At 37.3% G+C, this 11,499-nt stretch overlaps 1 protein-coding gene across 2 annotated transcripts; it reads right to left on the bottom strand.

Annotated features, from left to right (window-relative positions):
* Nucleotides 1–5,969: 5,969 nt before the first annotated feature.
* LOC128242405 (uncharacterized) lies at nucleotides 5,970–10,946 on the bottom strand. 2 transcript variants are annotated; one of them, XM_052959545.1, is made up of 3 exons: nucleotides 10,829–10,946; nucleotides 8,418–9,321; nucleotides 5,970–7,107 (listed from the first exon to the last, which is right to left on the bottom strand). In XM_052959545.1, the coding sequence occupies exons 2-3, from the start codon at nucleotides 9,319–9,321 to the stop codon at nucleotides 6,299–6,301; spliced, it is 1,713 nt and encodes a 570-aa protein (XP_052815505.1). In that variant the 5' UTR covers nucleotides 10,829–10,946; the 3' UTR covers nucleotides 5,970–6,298. The 2 variants fall into 2 exon arrangements, with proteins under 2 accessions (XP_052815505.1, XP_052815504.1); XM_052959544.1 differs by having other exon boundaries at nucleotides 5,970–7,113.
* Between the last annotated feature and the right edge of the window lie 553 nt (nucleotides 10,947–11,499).

Below are 11,499 nucleotides of genomic sequence, written 5' to 3' on the forward strand. Positions count from 1 at the left end.
TGAAAACACATATTGTGATGATAATTATTAATTTAATTGAAATACAGATTCTCTGAAGTGTAAAATGCCCAAAACACATCAATAAGCTGTTACGTAATACTGTGAAATCATTAATGTTCGTGGTTTTCGTGGGTTGGGTGATCCACGAATTCAAGATCCCACGAAATATAAACCCTTTATTCACTTTTTTCAATTGCATTGTTACGTACATACTCTAGTATATTATTTACAGGGGTCGCAGTATACAGTGTTAAAACCTGTCTCACTGTATAACTTACGATCATTATTCTGTTAATATATTATAACTGCCTTTAACAAATAATGAACCAAATCAATTAAATGTGTTTTATGCAGCAAATGACAGTTGTAAGCACGTGTTTAAACGTGTGCTGTTAATGAATATCTCCAAGTTTACAAGATGTGCGTGATGAGTGTCTGTACTCATTTTTTTTTATTTAATGAAATAATTAATCGATTACTAGTACATTGAAGGTTACTAAGCACCGAACATGATGCACCTTTTCGGTGTTTTCACAGTTTGCAAAATTCTTAATTGGCATTCAATGGCTTCCCCTATCTGTATTTATGATCAGGGTACATCTTTTATTATCTTTATTCCCAATTAAATCGATAAGTGACATGGGTATATGCACTAATTGGCATGTCGTTCCACATTAGCGAGTGTCATAAACAGAGTGACGTAGAAGACAGAAATCACGGGCCAGCGCGTGGATATTATACAGACGATCTAGGACGATCGCATCTTCGATTTTTTTTTCAAAAATGAAAATCCACGAATTCAAGTACCCACGAAATTGTTTTTTTTTCTGCAAACCACGAAATTTCATGCCCACGAACATTAATGATTTCACAGTACCATTATTTGGCACTCACTAATAATTCAAGATAATGCAAGTGTCCTGGGAGTGTGATCATAGCTGACCTATTCCTCGCTCATGTTCACATAGGGAAATACAAGAGGCCCGGGGAGATCAATCTAAAAGCAATACAAGTTTTAAGAGACACTAGTCCATATAAACAGCCGCTTCAGAGTCTTTGACGATTCCACTTGTTGTTTTCCAAGTCAAGAATGACAGGTCCAAGGGCTAAGTATATTGAGCGGCAAGATAACACCCACCTACTTGAAAGTTAAAAAATGGCAATGCTTTGTAGATAGAAGCCGATCTGAATAAGTGTTTCATAAAACACAAGTGTAATAAGATAAAAGTATTGGCGAAAAATAATTCATGTATAACCTTTGTGTTTTGATTTAACAATAAAGTGATAAATATTGTGGAGTTACAGTCGAAGAATATATTATACATTGGTATGAATCAGTCGACTTGTGACGTTACGAGAGTAAAATAAACATCCAAATGTTTTATAAAAGTTCCCTTAACGCGCATTATTGTGGCTACAGTTATATAGATTTTAAAAAACACACGCCCCAATAAATGGGCGCTTATATGGCCTAGGGAAGGACCTTTCAAGATTGAGAGTTTACGAAACAGACAGTTTAGGAAAAACATAATTCTACTCAACTACACATGCATTCGGACAAAAAACGTTAGGATTGTAATTCCTCGTCAATAACCTATTTCCTTTGTTCATTATTTTCTTCATCATAGGAGACACTTCTATGCTCTTGTTTCTAATGAAGAATACCCCCTGACCACGATTAAGCAGTAAAAAAACACTATTTTTAAAAGTGTTTCCAGTTTGTCGCAAGGGCGCCGCCATCTTGAATTGCAAGAATTATAGATGAAATTTTATGCACGAAAAAGGTCAAACTACACTAATTGTTATGCCGAGTTAAACAACCAACTTCTTCATGTATACCGCTTTAATACAGTCTCGGACACTCGAATTCTTTGCTTGTGTCAAAAGCAATGCAATGGTTGCTGGACAAAATGCGAGAGATTTGGCAATGATGGAAGGATTAGTTGCCTTATTTATTTCCAAGCAATGCAATTGTTGCTGGGCAAATGTGAGGGATAGAGCCAGGACGGAGAGAATGGTCGCCTTGTGCGTTACCAATGTAATGTAATGCTTGCTGGGCAAATGCGAGGGATAGAGCCTGGGCGGAGGGGTGAGCCGCCTTGTTTGTTTTCAAAGCAATATACTGGTTGCTGGGGAAATGCGAGGGATATATGACAAGGGCGGAGATGAGTCGCATTGCCTGCCTGTTTCCAAAGCAATGCACATAATGGTTGTTGGGCAAATCAGACGGATAGAGCCAGGACGGAAAGAATGGTCGCCTTGTGCGTTTCCAATGTAAGGTCATGGTTGCCCGGCAAATTAGAGGGATAGTGCCAGGGCGGAGAGATTCCGTGTTGCCACTTCTACAACAACAGCTACTACGTATATTCCTTCTACTAACTATCATATAACTACTACTGATGCTGCTAATCTCGCGTTAATCAACTATATATTGCTGTGAATGAAGTAACCAAGCTTTTTGAATCAATGCGAAGACCCTTCATTTATCATTATAATGAGCGCAAAGTACAATGAACTCTTAAAGGGACTGTTCACCAGATTCGCACCAAAAAAAGTTTTTTTCTGTAACGAATCTCAGGACAATTATCTAATGGAATGTGTTACGCTGTGATATCATAATTGTAAAAAAAGTACCAAAATGTAAAAAAAAAATGTGTCGGAGACCGGGTTCAAACCCGTGTCGCCAAAATGTCAGTCCAGCGTCGTATCCACTGAGCTACAACGGCCTACTCTGTTAATTACATGATTAAGCTATACACGTACCTCGGTAATATCACGTGATAACACCGACTAGCCAATCACGCATAAGAAATGAATTCTACCTGGTAGACATACCCAGTAATATTTTTAATGGAAAAATACGAAATAACTGCTCAACTTAAATAAATTGTAAACTATGTGGTACTTCAGTTAGTAAGTTTCAATACATTGTACACATCGATGCCAAGTTTATGTCAGTTTTCGACAGTTTTCTCTTCTTTTTTTCGATATTTTATCATACAGAGTACAGCCCCTTTAAGCAGATTTTCGACATCCACAGTTAAACGACTCCCCGGTATCATTTTATTAAATATACATGAGTCATAACATTTTGAGCCGGTAGTCGATAAGTTTGACTGGGGTTCGTGGTTTTATTTGGGTCAAAATACATTCTCACGCCGGCCAAATCCTAATAGCCTCTTATAGAACAATACCATAATCAAGTTGTTAAATTTAACGACTTGATTACAGTATTGTTCTACAAGAGGCTATTAGGATTTGGCCGGCGTGAGGAAAATATTTAGCTGTTGGGGAACTAATAAATATAGTTAGTACATTTGTGCTTGATGTTTTCAATCCTTAAACATAATTCAAGAGTGTGGTTTAGATAGTTAAATATTGTTATCAAGGAGATTGTTCATAAACAATAATAAAGATGTAATGCTTAGCTTAGTTAATTAATAATTATACTTTTATAGTAAAGAAAATCATGTCAATACTTAATAATAAACTATTATTGAATTTTTTGTTTTATTTTTGACAAGTGTCGTAATAAACAAAATGAGATGAAGCGTTAAACCTAAGAAACATGCACTATAGAAAGATTTTTCCGAAAAATGACCAAAATCATTGCTCCCCTGAAGTTCATGCTGGTCGTAATGGCCATTAAATGAAATGAAGTAGCTGTTACAGAAGATAACTGATAAAAAAATACATGAAGAACCAAGTCAGCCCTTTAACCCTTAGCACAAAACCACTGAATGGAACATAATGCATATGCTGCTAAAATCCAGGTATATGCTGGCATACAGGGGTTTCCTTCTTAATCGAAAATTGGATAGGATTTCTTAGCATGAGCTGCTTTGTTTGTTACTAATGTAATGCAACGGTTACCAGGCAAATTAGAGGGATAGAGCCAGGGCGGAGGGATGGATCGTCTGGTGGGTTACCAATGTAATGAAATGGTTGCCAGGCAAATTAGAGGGATAGAGCCAGGGCGGAGGGATGGATCGCCTTGTGTGTTACCAATGTAATGGAATGGTTGCCACGCAAATTAGAGGGATAGAGCCAGGGTGGAGGGATGAGTCGCCTTGTTTGTTACCAATGTAAGGTCATGGCTGCCAGGCAAATTAGAGGGATAGAGCCAGGACAGAGGGATGAGTCGTCTTGTTTGTTTCCAAAGCAATCAAATGGTTGCCATGCAAATCAGTGGAATAGAGCCAGGGCGGAGGGATGAGCCACCTTGTTTGTTACCAAAGCAATCAAATGGTTGCCAGGCAAATTAGATGGATAGAGCCAGGACGGATTGATGAGTCGCCTTGTTTCTTTTCAAAGCAATGTTATGATTGCCAGACAAATCAGAGAGAAAGAGCCAGAACGAAGGGATGAGTAGCCTTGTTTGTTTCCAAAGCAATGTAATTGCTGCTGGAAAAATGAGAGGGATATAGTCAGGTCGGAGAGGTACGTTTAAGAGCCTGCACAACTCAAAATCCGCAATACAATCGATTCCGTTGGCTCGAAATCTAAGGGACCGGCGAAAATACTTCGAGCCTCAGAAAATTCGAGCCAAGCGGGAATCTTTTCCTGAGTATAAAGAAATGGGTCCTTAGCATCCAGATCGAGCAAACGAGTTATTCGAGCTAAACGAGTTCGAGCTAACGGGGTGCGACTGTAATTAAAAATATAATGGATTTGAAGATTTCACCTAGTGTTTTTTTTCATTGCACCATGCATTGTCGTTGGTATGCATTCCGTGTTTTTACAATTGATTTGACAATATTAAGTAATATTCAATACACAGTAATTAAATTTATGATTCACTGTTCCTCAATATATGGTTCACAGTAACTCAATTTATGATACATAAAAACTCATGGAAACTCATGTTTATAGAATAAAAAACAACGACGACGTTTATGTTGGTAATAGTTATTTATTACCCGGTGTTTCAGTTTCCCCAAACGAGAGCAAACAGACGATCAGAACCACTTTGCAGATAATGCCTCAAACTTACTGATCCTTGTTTGCTAGATTATCAAGATCTTCCCGCGCCTATTAGCTGAATTCTGGCTCAACCCCGTCGTGACGCCATCACGACTTGAAATGTTTCTCAAATGCCATAAGTGACATGAGATGGAAGTGACTGCAGTTTGCAGTCAATCCAGACATAAGAAGACTTGAAGAAACAATTTGAGGTACATGAGTTTCTTGTTTGAGCCTTAGCCAGTTGCGCAGAGACCCCTTCGAAACACGGGGTCATCTTCCCAGGGTTGAACCAGTACCCGTTTCCCAATACGTACTTACCGCTCAATGCCTAGCGCTTGGCAAGGGAGTTTCTAATAACATGTTTTAACGTCTTCCTGTTTGACGCCGTGCGGTGTGTGAACCCCCGAAATTCCGCACCCGAAGAGAATACTCCACCACTGAGCTATCGGGGCGGTGAAAATAATGTAAGCATATGAGTCATTCTGCGACCCTTCTAGCTATTCTCGGAATATCCCATTGACACATGCCATAATGAAGCTATTATGAAATTAACCACTGTGGAATTTTTACCACTAATCTGATAGATTTAAATGATGGCCCTAACATAAATGAATTAATATTTGCAACAGGCCATTGCCTTTCTTTATTGATTATTGCTTGATATGAATAATAGACGTTTATTAAGACCAAATCATCGAAACATTAAGAACACAGTGTGATTCTTTAACATAGATACAGAGCCCAATCAGCTATCATATATTTACAGGATTTCTTAACCCACACTTCAAGATTTGTTTATAATTTTTTTTATTTAAAATGTTTAAGTGAAATATTTGGTTATTTTCAGGACATGATTAAATGAAGAAACATTACATACAATTTTAATAAAAAGGCAATACCAATTTTGCGTCTCAAGATACGTAAATACTCAAAATATGTAAATACATTTTATTAGATACCTTAAATTTGAAGGTATAAAATCTTTTTATCACTTTTACATTTCAAATGGAAGCTGGATTTACACTTGGAAATTTCCATTGAAAACATCGTTTATAGTTACTTGAAAAAAGGTTATGATACTACTACAATATTTACACTAATTTGTTTTTCTCTTTCTTGCTAAACATAACTGCAAATTACACTTAATATTTATTCGATATATTGTACATGCCATTTAATATAAATGGTTATTCAGTTTGATAACACAAGGTTACAAAAAAACAAATCAAAACCGCAAGCTGAAATTGTAAAATAAATGTTTTTGCATTTACTTTTCATTGGTTTAAAGGTTATTTAATGCATGGTAATTTCTTCCTAAAAATAACGATCACGACTAAGGAAGAAACACTGTCAGTTTAAACATCCCAACAACTATGGCACGTTTGTCAGGACAGAATAACACAGAGTAAGGTTTGGTCAGTCCGTCCTTCTGTCCGAGTATTTCCGCCATCTTTCCGTCCCTCTCCGTTAGCAGCATCACGTTCTGACTGCGATTCCCACACACGAGCAGCTGACCAGGACCTACCTCCACGATGGAGAAGGGATATTTGAGCTTCTTGTCCCTGTGCTCTCGTAGCAACTTCCCGTCTAGAGACAGCTGGAGGACGGTGTGGGCAGTGCTGTCAGACACGTACATGGTCGGTGGTGTGGAAGCTGACACAGTCAGGTATATTGGGCATTGGAAAATTTGTCTTCCATCAACTGTTTGAAATGTACTGATAATATGACCATCCAATGTCATGACTTCAATACGTGGGTTAGATACGTAAGACACGTATAGTCTATTGTTGTTGTATGCAATACCATGACACCCAGGTGATATTTTAATTTCCTTTCCACGCGACAACTGCCCTTCTTTCGTAGACATCAGTTGTATCATGGACTCATACGGGAGAATGACAGCGGCCTGGTCACCAGGAAGCGCACACACGTCCCAGGGCTTGCCTGGTAGTTCGAGTCGGGACGTGACGGCGCGGGTGGTGGCGTCCACCAGTTTGGCACAGCTGTTACCGTGGTCAGTCAGAAGGAAGAGACCCGGAGACAGCAGGGTGAGGCCGGTAATAATGCAGGTTTCCTGGTCTTGTGGCGCTCTGACGTTGATGTCTGCTTCATTCTTCCATGTCACAGTAGAGAGGTCAGGAACTGGAACTAAACACAATAATAGACTAGATTAATTTTTTTCACTTTCGTCTGATAAACTTAAATGAGACAATGGTTTAAACATTTTTTAAAAAGGTGCAGCTTCAATTTTAAGTGTTTTTTCTTCAATGAGAAAATTTAGATTAAACAAACAAGACACGGACACCCGGTAATAAATATAAATGATAAAGAGGTGTTTTTGGTTTTAGTGTAATATACAATAAAATTCACCGAGTGAGCACCAAAAGCTATATTTGACAAGTTGAGTTATAATCATTTTTATGTTCCCGTCTTAAGTACGCCTGCAAACAAATTCACTGTACGATTTTCCCCGTATATCTTACGAACATATTATTAACACGTCTGTTCTGTCAGTTCGATATTTTAGCCCAATTATTGTGATAAGATTTACCCCAGGGATAAATAAGTGCACATAAGCGCAAACATGCATTTGTTTTCTTTCGGAGACAAATTTGCCTTATGTCCCAGCGTGTGTTTCTATTTTGGGGGTCTTTATTCGAATATTCGACATAAAACAATAACAGTAACGCATTGATATATAAAAAGAAATCTGTCGAAATGTTTTGGCAAATTATTTATAACTTTTGTTTTTTATTGATTTTTTTTTTTACTTTTCTCAATTATCATATAAACTCGTCAAAAACTTACACCAAGGCCAAATGTGCATCCCGTTGATATGTTTGCCCCGGGTGCAAATGTTGGGCATATAAGACACAGCACTAAAAATGGGCATTGCCATTACTTAGAATCACCTTTTTAAAAATAAAGATAGTATTTCGAACAGAAAAATACATATAAATCAAAGTTCTGTTTGTTTTAGATGGAAAAGGTCGGAGTGTTGTGAAAACCTTGAAATATATTTAAATGACACTGTAACAAAATATTGCTTCAAATACGCTTATGTACAGTAAGCCCAATAACTATGGATTTTATGATAAACTCCAAGTTATACCGAATGGGAAAAACAGGCTGCGTTAGCATTCGCTTCGAGGCCCATTTATATGTATTTACAGTGTACTTGCAGTGTACTTGCAACCAGGCGGGTTTACCAAATTGATTGCAGCAAAAACTTATTGATGATCAGTAATTTCGTATTAAAACGTTTTCATTAACTTAAAGTTAAACTTTTGTGTCATAATTTAAGTAATAGCTTTGGCCATTTTGAACAAGAACTCAATATAAGGACAAATTATTGAGATATTACTTAGAATTTTACTCAAATAATTACAACGCTATCCTTTTTAGGGTCAAGTGATACTTAAATAATTATGTAAAGTGATTTTTAAACGTACTATTCTTTCGAAACTCTCCCGCAACGTCAAGCGTGCCAAGGCCCATTTTCGATCCCATTAGCCGCTCCGTGTCCGCGTCCTTAGTAAACTGGTACTTCCGGGCCTTCATCCTATCAGCCATCTTCTCCATATTATTATAAATGCCCCCTAGCCTTTTCCAGACTCGCTTTGCCGCCACGTACCGCTGGTTCACCGAAACGTCACCGGAAGTCACTTCCGTCCTCATGGCCTCAAGTCCGGTTTTCATCAACTCACAATCGGTCTTAAGTGCCGTCAGCGCGTTCTCATCCTCCGTTTTGACCTTCGCGATGTTGTCGAGCAACTCCTTCTCGCGCCGGTCAAGGTATGTTTTTATTTCTGCACGGAACCTCCTCAGTTTATCTACCTCAACTGTAGACTGGTTTTTAACATCACCAAAAAGCTCCTTGACGTTACTAATGAGCCCGGATAAAAGATCTTCAGCTCGTTTAATTGATGGTTCAAGCTCTCTAAATTCATTTCCAATGACAAATTCTTTAGCCACATCAGCGATGTATTCAACTTTACAGCTGCGATGGTCGAGTACGACACAATCACCACAGCCAAGGTCTCCGTGGGTCGGGCAGTAAAATTTGATCATCTCCTTCGGATGGTTGTTACAATAATCCGTGTCGGCGATAGCTGATTTCTTCGTTGACGGGTAGAAGGAGGGCATCTTATCTTTGGACAGCAAAATATGGTTCCTGGACATCTTCAATCTCTTATGGTACTCGACACAGGGAGCGCACATGTACTCCTCGCAGGTCTGACAGAAGCCCTGGGCCACAGCGCGTTTACCGCCTTCTCCACACGGCTGGCAGTAGACAGTGGCGTCAGCGGAACCCTTGTCAAGGTCAGGGTCACGCCTCTTTCCGGGTACCTCCATCTATGTAAACAACCAAATAAATCTCTTTTATAAGCTAACTGTTTTATTCAACTGAAAACGTTAAGATTTAGTACGATCAAGTAAAAACAAACTGACCTTAGACAAACATAAAATGTTTTGTCCACAGGCATCTGAATCATTGTTTGTCACTAAAATATTGTTTAAAACCATTTTGGGTACATACAATGAGATAAACAACACATCTGAAGATATTTAGTGTCTTTGATATACAAAAAAGAAACAAGGTATGTAACTCAAACTTACCCGATTTCACGGTAGAGTCCAGTTTTATGGAAATTTCTCAACCAACATATAAACAATCCATTTTTAAATAAGTGACATGGAAAGAAGAGTCAATTACTTTTTAAATGGTGTGCGATATGTTGGTATAACTATATTGTCTTTAGACAAACAAGCATAATTCAATGTCAAATTCTCATGTTTTTCTTTGGTCGGAAAGAGTACAGCAAATTAAAATCTTCAATTTTCCCCGTGTAAACAGTACTAAACACAGACCTATTAAAGTTATTTTATGCTTCAGTGTACAGATAAATTAATTCCATAATATCACGAAAAGACTAACATCACAATGTTAGAAACAACTGTATCAGTCTTTAAACTAAATCCTCTTTAAATTTCTTAGGCACCCGGCCATTTTACCGACAAGCGCCCAGATGATGTCATTGACATGTACATTTAACATCTTTGTACCGGCTTGAATGTGAGCCACACAAGCTTGGATGAGTCAAATACTCTTCTTTGGAGGTTGATCAGAAACATCTGAGCGCTGTCAGGAAAATGTCCGCCTCAAACAAAATTTTAAGTGGATTTAATTTGAAGACTGATACAGTTGTTTCTTAAACTGTGGTCTTAGTCTTATTGTGATATTAAGGATTGGAATTAATTTATCTGTACACTGAAGCATAAAATAACTTTAATAGGTCTGTGTTTAGTACTGTTTACACGGGGAAAATTGAAGATTTTAATTTGCTGTACTCTTTCCGACTAAAGAAAAACATGAGAATTTGACATTGAATTATGCTTGTTTGTCTAAAGACAATATAGTTATACCAACATATCGCACACCATTTAAAAGGTAATTGACTCTTCTTTCCATGTCACTTATTTAAAAATGGATTGTTTATATGTTGGTTGAGAAATTTGCATACAACTGGACTCTACCGTGAAATCGGGTAAGTTTGAGTTACATACCTTGTTTCTTTTTTGTATATCAAAGACACTAAATATCTTCAGATGTGTTGTTTATCTCATTGCATGTACCCAAAATGGTTTTAAACAACGTTTTAGTGACAAACAATGATTCAAATGCCTGTGGTTTTGTCTATACGAATAATTTTCAAAACGAAAGTAGTGAACGATGTTCTAATTTAGAAAGGCATTAGAGATCGTTCCAATGTGCTATTTTAGTATTTTCCCACACAATCTTGCTTTTAATGTCGGTTATATCAAACAATTCTCAATAATAAATTCATTAAGTAATTTTTACCTTTATTTTGTTGACCTTCAAATCCAACAAGGAAGCAAATTCATTTCATCTACTGCGCATGTCCAAAGATATATATTCACGATATTTAAACGTTTGTAAACATGCGATTTAAAGTGACACTCTTATTCAAAATCAATACATACGCATGTATAACAAACATTAATTTTGACTGATAGACTTTTAACTACTACTTAATATTGCATGGACAATATTATCTGCTGATAACAAGCTTGTTATCTTGAATTAAATAGCGGAAAGCGCTAACATATTAAAACATTGGTGAATGCTAAAATATTTAAGGTAGAAATACCGTGTTTTATGCTCATTTCTTTCAAATTAAACTCGGTATCTTTCCTAATAACAATCTCCGACCTTTATTGACCGATCATTATGTTAATAGGCAGAACCAAACAATAATAATAATAATAATAATAAAAATAATAATAATAATAATAATAATAATAATAATAATAATAATAATAATCCCTTCCCCATCTTTCTCTCTTTCAAAAATCCATTCCTTTTCCCCATTTCCCCCCTTTCCCCCTCCAACTTCCTGTTTGCCCATCCCTCACCATTTACTCTTCTATCTCTTTGTCCCATCCCTCTTCCTTTTTGCAGCCATCTCCCTTTCCCTATCACTCTGTCTTTTCCAGTCCCTTTCCCTAACC

This window comes from Mya arenaria, chromosome 8, assembly GCF_026914265.1.
Source record: "Mya arenaria isolate MELC-2E11 chromosome 8, ASM2691426v1".
Taxonomy (NCBI): Eukaryota; Metazoa; Mollusca; class Bivalvia; order Myida; family Myidae; genus Mya; species Mya arenaria.